At 45.1% G+C, this 19,625-nt stretch overlaps 1 protein-coding gene across 1 annotated transcript in view; it reads left to right on the top strand.

Annotated features, from left to right (window-relative positions):
* The first annotated feature begins 5,715 nt into the window (after positions 1-5,715).
* LOC115777244 (butyrophilin-like protein 2) overlaps positions 5,716-19,625 on the top strand; it is a 34,916-nt gene continuing 21,006 nt past the window's right edge. The window contains exon 1 of the mRNA XM_030725087.1: positions 5,716-6,032. Coding sequence (XP_030580947.1) covers positions 5,894-6,032 — 139 coding nt within the window. The 5' untranslated portion in view covers positions 5,716-5,893. The remainder of the gene's footprint in view (positions 6,033-19,625) is intronic.

Raw genomic sequence — 19,625 nt, 5'->3', positions numbered from 1 at the left:
TAGCTGCTAATGGGATACTGGTCTCAGTGTACTCCTCCTGGTCTGACAGTGAGTCTGCTGTTGTAAGAGTACACGAGTCTGGAATGGCTGTGGTATTTGAGCATGAAGCAGAAGATCCATGACTGGAGATGGTGTCCCCAGCTTCTGGGTGGAAACTGAGCTCTGTGTGTGGCCCTGAAGCCTGAGCCTGAGAGGCCAGGTCTACACCGGATTGGATCTGTGTGGGCTCCGGCATGATCAAATCAGTGGTGCTCTCTACACTGCTGCAACTCGGACCACTGATGACATTATCAACATTGGTATCAACATTGGAATCCTTTGGCTTATCAAAAAAGCCAGGAATCGAAGGCACATTTTTTAAGAAGTCAGCCTGTTTTGCCTCTCTGTTTTTTTTGGCTCTTCGCTTTGAAGCGCCACTTTTTTGTTTGCAATCCATAGGCCTACTATTAATGACAGTTGCAAAAAAAACCAAAAAAAAAAAACAACACAAACAAAAAACCAAGTCGCCACTGGCTCTGTGAAAAGTCACTTGATGACAACACGATATATGATTAAGGGCAGAAGCTAGATAAAGGTAATATCTCAACCGTGTAAGACTTCCTAAGACAGAACAGAATATGATGAAATGATTAAAATGGGAAAAAGTCGCTTATCAGCTTTTTAGTTATTAAAGATGGCCAAAAGTTGCAGTGTGAAGCTTAAAGGCAGAAAGTAGCTGTTGTTTACATATCAAAACTAATAGGCAATGTCGCTAAATTCACTAAATGAAGTTGCCAGAGAATGGCCAAATACAATACAACACTCCTTAAAGTTCGGAAGGTGTTATATTTAAACACGAAATACACTAGCCTTTTAAGGTAGGCTTTTAACCTTTAAAGGTGTAATGTGATATTCGTATAATGTGATATAGTATAATGTGATATAGTACACAATAATAAAATATAAATGTATACAAGCCTTTAAAAAGGCTGTTGAATATTAAACTACATATGATGATATAGTATGATATAATATAATACAATATAATATAAATGTATACAAGCCTTTAAAAAGGCTGTTGAATATTAAACTATACGTATAATGATATAGTATAGCTTAATATAATATGATACAAATGAATGCAAGCCTTTAAAAAGGCTGTTGAATATTAAACTATACGTATAATGATATAGTATAGCTTAATATAATATGATACAAATGAATGCAAGCCTTTAAAAAGGCTGTTGATTATTACAACTAAACAAGTGATGTTGCACAGGTTGAATGCAAAGCAATTTGTCAAGCAGTAAGCCAAGGTCAAGTTCTGAGTGAACAGAAGTGATGCAGGGGGTTATATATATAGAGACAGAGCCAAAGTCTCCGCCCCTTCTTTCAGTCCACTACTTGTGGCCAATTCAGCGACTTTTGATGGTCCCTGGCGACTAAAAATGTCGTGTAGCGCCTTTGGCAACTTTTTGGTCAGCTGATGACTCAACTCATCTTTTCAGTGGCATTGTCCGTTGATTCTCGCTATCCCGACATGCCGCTATTCCGACAACTAATGTAATAAATATTTGCCTTTACTGACGGTTAGGGTTAGGAATAGTTTTGGGTTAGGCACATTTAATTAAACAGTGTGTCAGTAATAAACAAAACCAAAACATACCGCTATGCCGACAATAGAAATCAATGGCAATAGCGACATGCACCCGGCATAGTCATTGTTTTTCAGCATAAATGTAACTCTGTGCTGCTATCAGAAGTGTTTCTCATGGTGAAATAGTGCTGCAGATTAGCTCTAATCTTTAAAAATTGCTAGCATTGCCCTTTTGCATTATGAACACAGCCATGCATGCACGTTTTCTAGAGATGAGCATTGTGTATGACGCTTTGCCGTCATATGTCACGTCATGACGTCATCTGGCGATTTTTCAGAGAGCCAATATGGAAAATCCATATTGGACATCCAAATTTGTTCATATGGACATATGCAAGCGAAATCTGCAAAGTTGAGAGGTACAAAACCTTGTGTTCTTAAGGTGAATATCTACTGTGTATTACTCTCCCCGAAGAGAACTAATAGGTTATAATGACAAGTGAATCACCATGTCATTTTGTGTGCAAACAATATTGTGCAGGAGCGAAATCACTTCCCACAGAATATAGATACAAGTTCTGCTAGCTCTCTACTGGGGCCAGCGTTAGGCCCAGGATATGCGGTGGTCACAAAGCGACAGTGTTGCTAGGTCTAGTAACTTGTGCGCATCTCTAGCGATAAAAGAAACCATCTATTGACTTTGGCGATTTTATGGCGAATCTGGCTACTTGTCTTTTAAGTGACAAAAGCATTATTTTTCAACACAACTGTAGCCCTGCGCCACTGTCAGAAGCCATTCTAATGGAGAAATAGGGCAGCAGATTAGCTCTGATCTGTAAAAAGCTGCTAGCACTGCCTTGGTTAGCAATACCTATTCCGACATCCCGCTATGTCGACATGTCGCTATTCCGACACTTCTTCACTGATGGTTAAGGTTAGGAATAGTTTTGGGTTAGGCACATATCGCTATGCCGACAATAGACATCAATTGTCGGCATAGCAGCATGTCGCAATAGCGACATGAATCCCACTGCCTTCTTGTAGGATAGTCGTAGCCGTGCACCCGTTATAACGCTGTGACATTATACATAATGTCATGACTTTATCTGGCGACTTCTAGCGACTTTTGAGAGAGTCAATAACAACTTTCTGTGATTTTCTTAACAATACTGAGTCCACTGGAAAATCGACATTGGAAATCCAAATTTGTTCACTGAAAAAATACAGTTGCTCTTTCAATGACATAAGTACAATATAATTTATTCCAATACAGTTATAATATTATGTAAATGTCTATGAGCTTTTAAACAAATTGTTGGTGGCTAAATCTGATATGTGAGATATTAATAAAATAATATTGATAGAAGTTTCGATAAATGGATTTAAGAATATTAGGTTCAATTTTCACTTAACTGTGGGACATATGGAAGCGTAATCTACAAAGTGAAGTGGTACAAAACCTGGTGTTCCGAAGGTGAATGTCTACTTGTCTATTACTCTCCCCGAAGACAACTAATAGGTATCATGACAAGTGAATCACCATCGAAATCACTTCCCACAGAAAATAGATACAAGTTCTACTAGCTCTCTACTGGGGCCAGCGTTAGGCCCAGGATACGTTGTGGTCACGAAGCAGGTGTTGTCAATTGAGAAACTTTGCCGTTAGATTTAAACGAAAAGATTTAAACTCGAAAAGATTTAAACTTTGCCGTTAGATTTAGTGTAAATTATTATATTTTTATTTATATTTATAATAACTGCGGCTGCTGTTACACCCAAATTTCCCCTCTGTGGGACAATAAAGGCTGTTTCTTCTGATTTAGTGACTTGTGGGGGTTACACCTCTCCATTACGAAACCCCGCTACTCCAAAACCCGAAACCGGGGGTGCATATCCCTACCCCCTTACCCTAACCCTAACCCCGTTCGGAGTGGCGGGGTTTTGGAAAGGAAAAACGTCCGCACTTGTGGGCGTCCCTAGCAACAAAAAAACATTTAGCAACTTTCGCAACCTTTTGGTGAATCTGGCTGCTCGTCTTTAAAGTGACAAAAATCATTGTTCTCAACATAACTGTAGCTTTGCGCCGCTGTCAGAAGCATTTCTAACGGTGAATCAGTGCTGCAGATTAGCTCTGATCTGTAAAAATCCACTAGCACTGTCTTCTTCTACTACAGACATAACCGTCCTCACACGTTTTCTAGAGATTGGCATTGCGTGCATGGTGCTGTGACATCATACGTAATGTCATGATGTCATCTGGTGACTTTAAGCGACTTTTCAGAGAGCCAATTCCGACTTTCTGTGATTTTTAGCAGGACTGAGTCCACTGGAAAATCCATATTGGTTTTTCTCTTACAATGGCTGCCGTTCCTCATGGCCCAGGGATCCTCTGGTTGTCGTCCCCCATGCCCCAGGGGCCCTCTGGTTGCCATACATCATGGCTCAGGGGCCCTCTGGTTGCCATACATCATGGCTCAGGGGCCCTCTGGTTGCCATATTCTGTGGCCCAGGGGCCCTCTGGTTTTCATACTGCATGGCCCAGGGACCATCTGGTTGCCATATCCTGTAGCCCAGGGGCCCTTTGATTGCTGTCCCCCTAGGCGCTCTAGTCGCCGTACCGCATAGCCCAGGGGCCCTTTGATTGCCGTTTCCTGTGGCCCAGGGGCCCTATGATTGCCATATCCCGTGGCTCAGGGGCCCTTTGATAGCCGTCCCCCGTGGCCCAGGGGCCCTCTGATTGCCGTCCCCCGTGGCCCAGGGGCCCTCTGGTTGCCATATCCCGTGGTTCAGGGGCCCTTTGCCATCCCCCGTGGCCCAGGGGCCCTCTGATTGCCATCCTCCGTGGCCTAGGGGCCCTCTGGTTGCTGTACGACATGGCCCAGGGGCCCTCTGGTTCCTATGTCCTGTGGCCAAGGGCCCTCTGACTGCTGTCACTCCCCCCAGCCCATTTCAGTTAACCCTTATAGACTAAAGAAGTACAACTAAAGAAGATCCTAGAATAGAGGGCTCTATCGCAATCAGCATCGACATCGGTATCTGGATTGTTGTTGGGCCCCCCCTGGGCCCCCTGGATCCATGGGCCCCGGGGCGCCAGCCCCACTCGCCCGGTCGGTAATACGGCCCTGAGTGCTACTGCAGGTCATTTTCATACTGCATCCATGTGAAGCTGTAGTCCACTGATGTGGTGATTAATATACACTTTTAGTTTGTGTGTCTGTGCTGTTGTTGTCCTCATGATGAAAACGGCACATCGTTGTCACAAGAAGAGATGCAAGAAGAAAGCAAAAATATATCTTTGTACTGAGGAAAATGACAAAAATAGTAACACGTTAGATTACTCGTTACTGAGAAAAAGTAGTCAGGTTAGAGTAACGTGTTACTGACATCACTGTACACTACCCATAATGCCGATGGTTAGCAGGTGTCCTCTGGGGTCTGTCTCTCACACAAACTTGTTCCAGAAGCTGAAAGAGTTCAGAGTTCAAAGAGCTGATACAGAGAGCTGAAGAGAAACTTCCTCCTTCAGACTCAGTCACTGATCAGTGAAACAGCTCCACAACATGACACAACTAAACAGTGTGTGTGCTTCACTGCATCCATCTGACACACAGCTGTTCTTCTTCTGTGGTGGTAGACAGCAGGCTGCCATGGACACATGTGCTGACAGGAAGTGTTGCAGCAGCTTCAGTAAATGTTCCTCCTTGAGTTGTGCTCAGTCGTGGTGGAGAGCTTCAGATGTTCAGAGCAGACACATGAGATCTTCACGGTTCCTGTGCTGATGTGTGTGAGACGTGGCCGACTGTGGAGGCTCAGTGTGTCTGTTCTTCTGCTCTTCATCCAACATGTCTGCAGCTCTTTACAGGACGCTGTGACTAGTTACCAAAGAACGAGTCAGGAACACATCAGGAACAAACTGACACACAATCTGAGACTAGGAGGAGGGGACAGGGAGGTCATGTGGGGGACAGGGAGGTCATGTGGGGGACAGGGAGGTCATGTGGGGGACAGGGAGGTCACGTGACCATCAGGGAGGGCATGTGACCATCAGGGAGGTCATGTGACCATCAGGGAGGTCATGTGACCATCAGGCCTGCTGATGATGATGTCATCATGTTGCGCTTTGTTGTCCTCTCAGGTTACAAGGTGGAGGTGGATTCAGGGGTGGAGTCTGTCCAGCTGCCCTGTAAAACTATAGTTCACCTGCTCAAAGACACTAAGGTGGAGTGGAAGGACGGAGCCAGCAGGAAGGTCCACGTGTATCAGAGCAGCTCTGACCAGCCTGAAGAACAGCACGACTTTTACAGAGGACGAACAAAGATGGAGAGAAACCTGCTGAAACCTGGAGACCTCAGTCTGACCCTGAAACACCCCACAGACACACACACCTACACCTGCACCGCCTACAACAAGAGGGGAAACATCCTGATGGGGAAACAAGTGCAGCTGAAAGTCAGAGGTCAGTGCTGTAGATACAGGTCAAAGGTCAGAGGTCATCCTGTTAGCATGTCTGATGTTTGTGGCTGTTTCTCTTTGATTTGGACCCAAATGTAAAAGCTTCAGCAGATGAGCTGTAGGACCAAAGTTCATGTGTCAGAGGTCATCTGAAAGGTCACATCTTCTAGTTCCTGAACATGTGTTTGTTAGCATGTGGCTAACACACAGGCTAAGCTAAGTCAGGTCCAATCTGAGTAAAAGCCTTTCTTGGTCCTCATCTCTAATCAGTCATATCTGAGTCCCAGTAACTAGAAGATGATTTCTAGCAGAGCTGTGAACATCTCCACATCCTTTCTCCATGAGATCCTCCAAAGCTGTGTGAAGGTTCAGAGCTCTGCAGCTAACAGAGACTTTCAGTTTGCTGCTGTCTTCCTCTGACAGCTCCATCCTCAGGGACCGTTAGTTCTCTGTCTCACTTTCTTCCTCTGGTTCAGGCTGATGGTCTCATCTTTGTCTCTGCTTTAGTGTCTTCAGTGCTGCCAGTGCCTCTGTGCTGTCAGCAGCCTCTCTGCTGTTATGGGATTAAATTTGTCTCAATATTATTCAAACAAATGTAACCCCGGGGTAAACCCCCCAGTGTTTAAAGGTTTGGTGAAAATCCCAAATTTCCCCTCTGTGGGACAATAAAGGCTGTTTCTTCTTCTTCTTAAAAATGTGAAATTCTGATTGAGATCCTAATAAATTGTGTTACTTTAAGATTTTTTCCCTTTTTCATAGTGAGTGGCCATGTATAAAAATAAGTTGTATTATGCATACTGTCTGCAAGTATTTACTTTGTGATGGATTATGTTAACGTTTGTGAAGTGTTTGGTGTAAAGTTATACCTTGTGAACTCTGATTGGCTGGTCAGCAAGGGACTAGCTGGTGGGGGGAGGAAGAGAGAGCGAAGCGAACGGAGAGGAAGCGAGAAGCAGCTTGTACTCTCCGGCGGACATTAAGTGTCATGCCAAATATCTACTGATAATGATTAGCTAACAGTTTGCCGAGAGACTGTTTCCAGTTGAGGACATCACCTACAGTAGCCTCTCCCGTCCATAAGAGGCTAGGGCTGTTGGTTTGTTCGACAAAGAGCTGGACTGTGTGTTTGTTGCTGACGCAGAGTTGGGATTTACTTTTTGCCGCTGTGTACAGGATTGGACGTTTGTGGAGTTAAGGGTTTTTTTTTCTACCACAAGGCTCCTACGTGGCCTGTGGGACTGCTAGCAGCAACAAGGGAGTATGGACTGCCGAGAGTGAGTAACTCTGTTCACACGCACACATCGCGTACACTAGCAAAGACTAGTAAGTAAGAAAAAACATGTCTCTATTGGAGAACTGGTGTAAAGGGGAAGGGGTAGACCTAAACCATGCCATTATAGTTAAACGGGGTCCCCATAGACACCACAGTAGAGCATATTGAAGAGACTGTCAAGGCTATTAAGGCCCTTGGGAGAGTGAAAGTTAAGGGGCGGATGTTTGACCCAGATTCACACTCGCTGATGGTATTGTGTGAGTGTAGTGAACGAGTGAACACTAAAACCATTCCCCTGGATGTACCTGCGGGGAAGGGAGGTGAGCTTTGGACCCTGCATGGCCCCAATGAGGGGGAAGAGACCCCTGCCAGTGGTCCAAGGGCAACCACTGAACCAGAACCAGAACTCTGATCTAGCCGGAGGGAACTTGGCGGAGTCCATTATACGAGCAGTAGGTGACTTGCTAGCCAAAACCATGAGGCCCCCTTCAGAGAGTAGTGTTTTTCGACAGCTGAGGATATATTCTGGAATTACTCCCACCCCTGCTGGGGAAGAGCACCTAGACGCCTGGTTAGAGCAGGCCCGATTGATGGTAGAAGAATGCGACTGCTCTGTTCATGAAAAACGAAAGAGAATTGTGGAAAGCTTGAAGGGTCCTGCCCCCTAGACATAGCCCAAGCTGTGAGAGCTAATGACCCTGATGCCATGTCCGAGGAGTATATTGAGGCCCTGGAAAGAACTTTTGGGATCTCAGAGACCCCAGAGGATCTCTACTTTTCTTTCAGAGCATTGAGGCAAGGTCCTGGGGAACAACTGACTTCCTGAGGAGAGTGGAGCGATTATTAACTAAAGTGGTACACAGAGGAGGGCTGTCCCCCAACCAGAGAGACAGTGCTCGGGTGGAACAACTCCTCAGAGGAGCTACCGAATCTGACATACTGCTTCTGCAGTTGAGATTACGAGAGAGAAAAAGCAACCCCCCTCCTTTCTTGACTCTGTTAAATGAGATCAGAGAAGAGGAAAATCAACAGTTATTGAGACAGAAAACTGGCCCCCACCAAGCTAAACCTGCCGTCAGGCAAGTGAGGGTGGAAGAAGAGAATAAACAAATGGAGTGTGATGTTGGAGACTAAAGGTCCTTTCACACCAGACGCGTAAATTCCGTGCGAATGTTTCGTGCGTTAAAAATATTTTTCAGACTCGCCTGTTCTTAATGCAGCCGTTCACACCAACCGCGTCATTTCACAGGACGAATTTGCGGCATTTATTTTTTCGGATCAAGTTCGATTTTTCTGACTTTCGCAAGCGAACAAACAGGATTGACCAATCAGAGCGCTGCATTTAGCAGCATGTGAGGTCATAGCTCAAAACGCGCACCAATGTACTGAATATACAGTGATGTGGGAACAATAAAATCATAATATTTTCCCTCAGACACACAGCTACACGCTGCTCCGGGTCAGTCGGCTCTCTGATATTATTCTCTGCCTCCTCACATGTGATCCCAACTCTGCCAACAAGAGCTCAAACTGTCCCACTGACATCCTGAAATATGCGCGAAAGCATCCGTGATGGATTTAGTCGCAAAAACGCAACGCGTCCGGTGTGTATGTAGGTTACACGACAGGTTCACATCCGAAAGATTCGGAATTTCGTGTCGCTTTTACGCAACGCATCCGGTGTGAAACGGCCTTTAAAGTCACACATTAATGAGCTGCGGTCCCAGATGTCTGAGTTGACAGCAGGGCCAAAACCCATGCAAGGGGATAAGCAGTCTAAAGTGTCTCAACGGTAGAAAGGAGACAAAATGACCATCAGCTGTGAGGTTCAGGCCCTGAAGAAGCAGGTAGAGGATCTACAAAATCAACTCGGTGTAATGTCTGTAGCCTACGCAGACTCTAGGGCGTCCAAGGAGTTTGGGTGGAAGCAGAGCACTGTAGACACTGAAGAAGCCACAACTCTCCCTGGGGGGTTAGTGGGGGAAGCATCACTGAGTGAGGTGATTATCGAGGGTCACCCAGTAACTGCACTGATGGATAGTGGCTCGAGTGTCACCTTAATATTCGAAAGCTGGTACTCGGCGCACCTGTCACACTTGCCCATCCATCCCATTTCTAGCCTAGCCCTTTGGGGCCTGAGTGAATCTAGTTATCCCTACAAAGGATATGTGGCAATGAATGTCATTCCCAGATGATGGGACTCATCATGATCCCAAGACTGTGTTAGCTTTGGTGTGCCCAGACCCAAAAGGGCCAGACCAGGCCCCAGTGATTATTGGAACAAATGCAAGGAGTTTTCATCATGGACCCAAGCGTGGCAACAACAGAACTCAGAGTTGTGGGCCAGCTCAAGCTTGGCGGGTATGTGAAGAGTTACAGGGACAAGTCAGAAAAACATTTTCCCCAGGGCCCATAGATGATGGTGTTGGACAAATAAGGTGGACTGGCCCCGGACCACTCCAAATCCCCCCTGGTGGGGCAGTATTTGCATCCTGTAAGGTGACTGCAAAAGAGTCATGGGACCAAGATGTGTTAATAATTGAGGCCCCCGTCAAAACCCCTCTCCCAGCCGGGGTTATGGTGCCCCCGTGTGTTCTCCTGCCTTCAGATATTAACACCAATGGTTTTTCAGTGTTGTTTAGGAATGAGTTGCTGAAAGCCAAGTCAATTCCTAAGGGCACTGTCGTAGTCTGTGTCCATAAAGCTGAAATTGTGACTGCACTTAAGAGGAATGAGATTCCCTCTAAAGCTATAGATCCAGGATTATTCAACTTTGAAGATTCTCCAATCCCCAGTGCTTGGAAAGAGAGACTCATTAACAAATTGTCTGAAGAGCTGGAGCTTTTTCTCTGGGGGAATGGGATGTAGGGCTGGCAAGAGATGCCTTATGGCCTACGACCGTTCAGAGAAAGATCCAGACGTCTTGCACCGCGAGACATAGATGATGTGAGGTGCCACCTGCAAAAACTACTGGCGGCTGGAATAATCAAGGAGTCACGCAGTCCGTATGCGTCTCCCATTGTAGTGGCAAGAAAAAAGAATGGCACAATCAGAATGTGTATTGATTACTGGACCCTCAATGCCCGGACAATCCCAGATCAGTACACCGTCCCTAGAATAGATGAGGCCTTAGACTCCATGACTGGGAGTCGATGGTTTTCTGTTTTGGACCTGAGAAACGGCTACTATCAGACCACAATGGCGGAAGAAGACAAGGAGAAAACAGCTTTCCTATGTCCACTTGGATTTTTCCAATTTGAGCGTATCCCTCAGGGCATAACTGGAGCTCCTGCCACCTTTCAGTGACTGATGGAAAAGGCTGTGGGAGACATGAACCTGCTCCAGTGCTTGGTGTATCTCGATGACCTGATAGTGTTCGGTAGAACACTGGAGGAACACGAGGAACGCCTCCTCAAAGTGCTTGACCGCCTGCAGGAATATGGCCTGAAAGTATCCATTGACAAGTGCCAATTTTGCCAGCCCCAGGTCAAATACATTGGCCACATTGTGTCTGCTGATGGGATAGCCACCAACCTGGAGAAAATACAGGCAGTCACTCACTGGCAGCAGCCTACTGATCTCAAAACCCTACAATCCTTTCTGGGGTTCTGTGGATATTATCGACGCTTCATCACCAACTACTCAGCTATTGTAAAGCCTCTGACTGATCTGACAAAAGGTTACCAACCAGCCAACCGGGGCAAGCAAGCTGTAGCGCAAGGGACCACCTATTTTAAGAAATCGCAGCCTTTCGGAGACCGATGGACCCCAGCCTGCACTGCTGCTTTTCAGAAAGTAATCCACTGTCTTACACATGCTCCAGTGCTAGCATTCGCTGATCCAGTCAAGCCCTACATATTGCATGTGGATGCCAGTTTTGACGGCTTAGGTGCAGTTCTCTACCAAGAGTACCCAGAGGGTTTGCGCCCGGTGGCCTTTGCCAGCCGAAAGCTGAGAAACTCTGAAAGAAACTATCCAGTCCATCAGCTTGAGTTCTTGGCGCTAAAATGGGCTGTGGTGGATAAATTCCACGACTACCTATATGGCGTTAAGTTCACCGTGAGAACTGACAGCAACCCACTCACCTACGTTCTCACTACAGCCAAGCTCAGTGCCACAGCGCATAGATGGCTTGCTGCCCTGTCTACTTATGATTTTGGCATACAGTATAGGCCAGGCCGAGAAAATGTAGATACGGATCTGTTGTCAAGGAAGGCAAACCCTGAAGATGAGGGGTGGATACCGCATTCTGGAGTGAAGGCTCTCTGCAAAATTGTGAGGGTCAGTGAGCCTTTCAACATCCCGAGTGGATGTGTTGTTCAACTTGGTGCATCACCCTCAGTCATTCCAGACCTATACGTGTATCCAGTCCAACTGGGTGAATCCCCAATGGAATTGCTGAGTAATCTGGACCTACAACAGGACCAGGCTATCTCTCAGCCACCCAGAGATAGCCCTCCTTCAGCGAGAAGGGGAAAGGCTCCAGCTGTGGAATGGGCTCTTGTACAGGAAGACTGTGAAGCTCAATGGTATGGAAATGCTCCAGTTGGTTCTTCCCGCAAAACACCAGCCACTTGTACTGCGGTCTCTGCATGATAATTTTGGACATTTATGTGTTGAGAAGACCATGGAGCTGGTTCGAGATAGATTTTATTGGCCCAAAATGGCTGCTCATATTGAGCAGTACATCAAAAGCTGTGGGAGATGTGTGGTTCAGAAGACTTTGCCCCAAAAGGCTTCTCCACTGCATCAGATAACCAGTAGCGGTCCTCTGGACCTGGTGTGTATTGATTTTCTGTCAGTTGAACCAGACTCAGGGGGAGTCTGTAACATCCTAGTGGTCATTGACCATTTCACCTGGTACGCCCAAGCTTTTCCCACAGCTAACCAACGAGCCGTAACAGTAGCCAAGGTGCTGCTGGAGAAATTCTTTGTCCATTATGGCCTGCCAGCCCGCATACATTCCGACCAAGGGCGGGATTTTGAGAGCCTGTTAATAAAAGAACTCTTGACCATGTTGGGGATAAGGAAATCCCAAACCACTCCTTACCACCCGCAGAGAGACCCCCAGCCAGAGCGTTTCAATCGTACCCTCTTATCCATGCTTGGGACTCTTGACCCAACGCAAAAGCAGAGCTGGAGCCAACATGTAGCTAGTATGGTGCATGCCTATAACTGCACCCGTAATGCAGTGACAGGCTATTCTTAATGTTTGGCAGAGAGGCCCGTTTGCCCATTGATGTGTGTTTCGACATATCCAAGGATGGCAGAGAGGTAAAAGACTACCACCAGTATGTGGGCAGGTTAAGAGAGAAGTTACGTCATGCCTACCAACTAGGATCTGAAGCCTCACAAAAGAATCATCAGAAAAACAAGCGAGGCTATGATATGAGGGTCAGAGTGCACGACCTGCAAGAAGGAGACAGAGTGCTGGTTCGAGCCCTTGGGATTCCAGGAAAACACAAGTTACGAGAAAAGTGGAATCCCCAACCATATATAGTCATGAGGAAGCTTCCCAATCTCCATGTTTACCGAGTGAAGCCTGAAAGGGGAAGAGGGATGGTAAAGACTCTTCACTGAAACCATCTTTTACCCGTAGGATTCTGGGTTAGGATGCCAGAAAATCGAGACGAGAAGTATACACCTCAGAGACCATGCACTAGAGCAGCTAATACGTTAAGTCAAAGGAGGGGGCAACCAAATGGAAAGCAAAGAACTGAGGAGAAAGAGCACAGTGGTCCACAGAATGAGGAGGAGGACCTTCACTGTTCTTTCTGAAGAACTATGAATACTGATTGGTCAGATCTGCCCCCTTTATTATGTCCCTTGAACCGGGCTAGAAGTAAGCCGGATGTGGGGGATCTGGAAGGAGGTGATGTCCAAGGTACTGGCGGCAGCGATGAAAGGATTGCTGACCCAGGTTTAGTGGCTGGAGTGAGAACTGATAGTTTCATACCACCATCAGAGGACCCTGTGGTGGACACAGGACTGGACATGGGAGACGTCCCAGTGCCTAGTGAGCCCAATGATGGAGTGGATGCTGACAGTGGTCCAGTTGCTAAACAGGTTGTAAGGCCAGTCATTCGTCTAAGTTATGATGAACCAGGAGAACCTATGGACAAGCCTCTGGTCATAGTCCACCAAGAGACATGCAACTCGACAAAGGTGCACTAGGTAATGCATTCAACATAAAGACAGGCGAACATTACACAAGCCTAGTTTAATCACGTTACCTGATGCTAGCATGCTATCCTATGCCGCGGCACACAAGATAATATCGACTGTCCTCATAAGTTGTGTAAGACTTTCTTCTTTGAAAAGAGGATGGACACTTTAGTAGCTGTTAGTCAGTGTAAATTTGTGAAGATTACTTACCATTCAGTTTCTGTGTTACCTCCTTTCTTTTCTAGTGTTGATGTCCTGGAACTGAAACAAAGCAAGCCCTGCAGTTCTCGGCGGGTGGGAGGGATCAGAGTCTGCCGCTTTAGTCAGCGCTAACCAATAGGGACACGTGGTACATCGTTCATCTTTAGGCCCCGCCCCTGGATGTTCACGTTCCGAGAGTTCAAAAAACACTCACCTCAAACAAAAAAAGGGAGCATCAAAACCAAAACTTAGAGAATCGTAACCAAAGATTTCTGACATGCACAAATAAAAGTTTAGGTTTTGCTAATAAATTTTTTTTCATGAGAAAAAAAAATTAGTCATTCGAATTTAAAAAAAAAAAGTTTTAAGAGAAAACTTTTGTAATTTGAATAAAAAAAATGTAGTTTTACAAAAAAAAAAGTTTCATTGCAATTCTGAAAGTTTTGACCACAATTTTTTTTTTTTGATTGAGATTAGTTTTTTTTGTTTGAATAATATTGAGACAAATTTAATCCCATATGCTGTCAGCAGCCTCTCTCTTTCTGTCTGAGCTTTTTAACTGAAGCCTTTGAGCATGGAGAGAAATCAGTCAGATTCATGGCTGCATCACAGGGTCAGATGGAGTTTGCTGTATCTTTGATGGGTGTGTTCTTGAAGAAAAAACCTCGCTGACAGTCTTGATGCACATACAGAGTTTACTGCAAACAACAGAACAGCTGCTTCTTCCATAGCTGCCTGGGAGAGGGAATTCAGTCGCCCTAACTCAGTTCACAAAGAGGTCACAAAGGTTATATAGTGTTGGTCAAACCCCCACATCCCTAACTTTGCCATATATGGCTATAAGAAACAGCTTCAACCCAGATGCATAACCTATAGCTGGACATATGGAAAGCTCCTTATATGGAAAGTAAGAGAGCCCAAAGGGCCCTTTGTGCTGTCCTTTGTGCTGATATCAAACCTTTACCTTCATCCCAAGTTACCCTCTAAACTCTATACAGGCCTTAAGGAAGAAAGCATACACACATATATAGAGTTTAACACAGCAGTACAGACACCACAAGTTCTCCATCAGCTGGATTATATCTATAGCAGCAAACAGCAGCTGATCAACATCTTTGTCACTGTTAATAAAGTTGGAGCACTTCAAATAATCTGCTGCTATGCACTGAGAGCAGCGTGTACAGTTTACTAGCTAACCCCACAGAGCGGCAGACTGGCAGACTGTACGTGGGTTTTTATTGGCTGTTAGTGAGCCAATCAACAACATTCAGACCAATAAGGAGCCTGTGGGGGCGGGATGTGGAGGTGAGCTTGTACAGCACATGTGTCAAACTCAAGGTCCACCACTTATACTACAAATCCCACAATGCACTGCAACAACTGCCACAAGCCCTGCGCACTAAAACGTGTTCCCTATGACACATTGATCGATGATCAGCGGATAAAAACAGCAGTCAGCACTTTTTACAGAGACATTTAAGCTGCCTGACCCCCAAAAGTGGAAAACAGGGATTTTCCAAACAGGCGAGGACCTGATCGCTGACATCAGAGGTACTCAGTGTTTCTCTGATCCTCGCCTGCAGAGGGACACCTGGACAGGTGAGCTGACAGTGCATCGTCACACAGCAGGAAACGCTGCAGCAAAGTCCTGAAGACACAACGCGTCATAATCACCGTAACACAGACAGAACTTTATAAGAGGCAAAGGTTGAAATCAGCACAGTTTCAGTCTTTCTGGAGGAAACAGCTTCTGAACGTGGTGATCACACAGGTGAGACGAGCTACCTGAGGAACTCTGTCAGCTCATGGAAGGAGAGGAAAACACTGAGCAGGGCTCCGGGACAGACCGGAGTCACACCATCCGCGCCTGAAACAAATGTGCGCATCTACATCAGTATATGCGGTTCAACCCATGGTGCCTTTAGGTGCACCTCGTAAATTTAGCTATCTATACTTTGACTTAAATAATATAATTTAGTGCCCTTTTTAATAGTTTGCACATTCTATACAAACTAAAGTGATACACAACATAAACACTAATACAGGCATATTTACATATCTCCAAGAATATCATAACCAGGTTGTTAGAAGCATATTGATCCATGTTCCTGCTCACAGTTCATTTGTGAAAAGACCAGCTTCAAATGGTTAATGCAACATTTGGCTAATATTAGATAATCAGTAGATAAGTCAAGTGCATTATGATACCTAGATACAATAATATGTAGGTACATGGTTGTAACTGTGTGAAAAAGATCTAATCAAACTGTTATCAATAATTAAAGGTCCTCAAGTACATCCTTAGTCATTCTCAAGTGAAATGGCTGCAAGCATTTGAACTTTTGCAGCCTAGAAACAGAAAAACTGCCACAAACACTGCTTCATCAGCAGATATTCAAAAATACATAAAAAATGAAATCAGATTGTTTTCTACAAACTAGGGATGGCACGATACCACTTTATGTCCGATACCGATATTTTACATTTGGCTATCGGCCGATACAGATATAAATCCGATATTTAAAATTGATCCAGGCATTTAAAAATATTTAAAAAAAAAGAAAAAAAAGCCAACAGTCTCTCACACAACAAAATCAAAGTCTTTTAGTTGTCCCACATACAAGACTAAGGACCAGGGTGGGTGGAGCTTTTGAGGCAGTGGCACCAAAGCTCTGGAACTGTTTACCACTCCAGCTCCATTTAGCTGACTCTGTGGCATCATTAAAAAAATAGTTGAAAACTTTTCTGTTTAACCAGGCTTTCTGGTTTCTGACTTTATTTTTATTCATTTTCTTTTAATATGGTAATGTTATTATGTTTTTAACATAGTGTTTTCTGCGCGGGGGGGGGTTGATATTGTGTTTTAATTATTGTACAGCGTCTTTCTGTCTGTGAAAAACGCTATATAAATAAACTTTACTTACAACAATAACTCTCACCTGTATCCTATTGCTTCTGTGTGAGAAGGTGATGCTTATGGCATGTTGCAAATTTCATTAGGGCTGCAACTATAACAATTGCGTATTCTATTTATATTGATTACCCAAGTAACTGGATAAGAAATACTTTTTTCATATTAACAGTTCATCTGCATATTTTAACTTCCGTACTGCAGTTTTTCCCTGTGTGAAACAAACAGGGTGGATGAAGCAGCTACAAAGTTCTCTTTTCTTCACTTACTGATCAGCTGGTTGATGAAGGACCTCCAGCTGTTTCCCAGTAAAGGTTTAATGGAGGTTACAGGGAGAAAAGCTTCATCTGGACACTAGAAAAACATTTCCTTCTGCTCCATCTGAGCTCACCGGCTCCGCCTCTTTCCGCTTGTGCAGACAGACTGCACGTAAATCAGCTGATTGCTGCTGTTGCGTCATCAGTGTTCACGTGAAAAACTGGGGGCTGCGTGAGCGCAATCTTGTAATACTTTATATTTACAAGCATTCTCCTAAATACGTTTCTACTGCAGGTCTATATTTAGTCACAAATCAGGGATTAAAGTATCAAAAATATTTTGACGGGGAAGGGGTCCTTCCGGTACCGGACGGTCACCAGTGCTAATAGCTGCGCTCGCTAGCAGTATGTCCGGGAGCTGAAGTAGAGAAAAAAATAACAGCTGATTCTCAGCACAGCGAGCACAACATACAAACAAGGCAGAGAGCGGTGGAGGCGGAAAAACATGTCAGCAATGACCGCTCAGTGTCAAAGGGAATCCATCGCAGCAACGGAGGACTTCATAGGATCTGAGGGGGTTATTTCCTGATCCACTCCATTCCAGTAGATGTGGCAAAGCTGGTTTGGTCAACCGCAGACCCACAAGAAGAAGAAGACGACTGAGCCCTGTAATGCAGCTAATGTGAGCGAAACGTTATTTAATGTATCGGATTACATTTTTTATTTCTTTCCGATATCCGATCCAGTAGTTTAGGCCAGTATCGGACCGATACCAATACTGAATATAGGATCGGCGCATCCCTAGTTTAAACAAGCATCAAATGCTTGAAACAAAGTTTTTTACCCACAATTTTTGGAGTTTAGCCTGAAATTATTTGGATTTTGGCTTTTTTCCTCTTTTTTTGTGTTTTTCCAAAACACACAAAGAAAATGAACATGTGCATAAAAACATGTGATTGCAATGATTTTCTGGGAGACGTCATTTTCTGGAAGATTTTCAGGGGTGCCAACATTTTCGGCCGTGACTGCGTGTGAACATCCGACTCCAGACGAGCGAGCGCCTCACCTGTGACACACCTGACCGCACGTCACGGCTCCGGGATGACAGGTGTCTGTGTGAGTGGGCGTAATGAAGCATCTTAATGTGTTAAAGGGACGGACCGTGTGATCACACACATGTATGACGCAGTGAAAGCTTTTCAGGTCAAGCTGCACCTGTGAGAGGCGCAGCTGCAAAAAGGGAATTTATGCCACTTTGCATGTTACCAAAGAATGAGAGCAGGTGTGCAGCGCTGTGTTTGCAGCTTTCTGCTGATAAACTGGACACACTGCAGTTTGTCTGACTGTGAAGCTAAGAAATCAGTTTTTACCTGAAAACAACTGCAAGTTTTCATCAGCTTGAAATAGTTTCATGTTTCCTGATGTTATTTTTGAACAAAAATATTCTCTTTATATTTGATTTAATGTGCTGAGGAAAAAGCAGCTGTTTTCAGGCCATTCAAATTCATATTGCTGATTCAAATATTTTCAGCTTTAGATGTTCAATAAATGTTAATCCTGTTCGGTCTGTGACTTAGACGTGTTTGCAGTTTTAAAGGCTCATATTTGTGTCCAAAGCGCGTTGAAGCAGCTGAAACAGAGACTGCAGTCAGCTTAAAGATGTCTGTCTTTATTGGACAGTACAGTGAGAGAGAGACAGGAGAGCAGGGAGACAGGCTGAGGACATGCAGCAAAGGGCTGAAACTAAAGCCAGGCTGCTGCTGTTGGAGCTTCGCTCTGCTACATGGGACACATGTTCTACAGGCTGAGCTACAAGAACCTTTGTGCTTGGAGATGAAGCTGCAGTAAAGGTGGAGGGAGGGTGGAGGTGTGGCCCCCACACCCGTTTGTTCTGCTTTGAGATGCTGCTGCTCCACTCTGACTTCCTGCTGCTCTGAATTTCCATGATTGCACCTTTCAGAGTTTCACCTGTGCTGAGCAGAGGTCTGAACTAGGAAGCAGATTAATGTGTTAGTGCTGAGCCTGGAGCCAGAGTGAGGACTGTGTCTCCTGATAGGTCAGAGCTGGATGCTCCTCTGAATGCTCGTCTTGTGTGCAAACAGAGCAGCATCAGCAGGTACAGGAGTCTGTGAGAGTGTCCATGGTAACAGCTTCCTCCTCCTGCCAGCATGTGTGATGTAGAGGAGTCAGAGTGCAGCGTGAAGAAGGTCTGAATCGCTCCTTCAGCACGTTAGCAAAGAAAGCCTCCATGATGGAGAGGAGACGTCAGCTCCTGCCACGGCCGCTTTCATCAAACAGGAAGTTGAACAGGTGGAGGCTCAGCAGCACTTTCACATTAACATCTGTGAGAAATCACTTGGTTGGCTGAATGTCCAAAGTTGAAGCAGCTGTGTTTCTGATCCACCACCTTCATGTTTCCTTCATATTTGAACCCCCCTGTAGATACTGACAGGTAACCATGTCACACAGAGTTCAGCCTTTGAATCCAGATGTGAGTTTGGATTTCACATTGAATCTACTGTTTCAAATCCAGCTGTAGGCCTGTGTTTGTGAGCTCATTAACAGCAGTTTGTTTAGACCTGCTGCTCCTCACAGGACAGCCACTACAAACATCTGATTGGATAGAATATGATGCATTACTGCACATTCAACACAATAGAAACATGTGCAGCAGTAATATTGCTCCATATCACACTGATGCCAACATGTTTGTGCACAATAACTACTTTGACTTTGGATCCTTTCTCTACAGTTTGGCAGTACTGCAGTTTTGTGTGCAGGCAGGTGTTT

Source organism: Archocentrus centrarchus, unplaced genomic scaffold, assembly GCF_007364275.1.
Source record: "Archocentrus centrarchus isolate MPI-CPG fArcCen1 unplaced genomic scaffold, fArcCen1 scaffold_45_ctg1, whole genome shotgun sequence".
In the NCBI taxonomy this organism is placed as follows: Eukaryota; Metazoa; Chordata; class Actinopteri; order Cichliformes; family Cichlidae; genus Archocentrus; species Archocentrus centrarchus.
The sequence above is the reverse complement of the archived record's forward strand: the minus strand, read 5'-3'. Positions and strand labels throughout refer to the sequence as shown.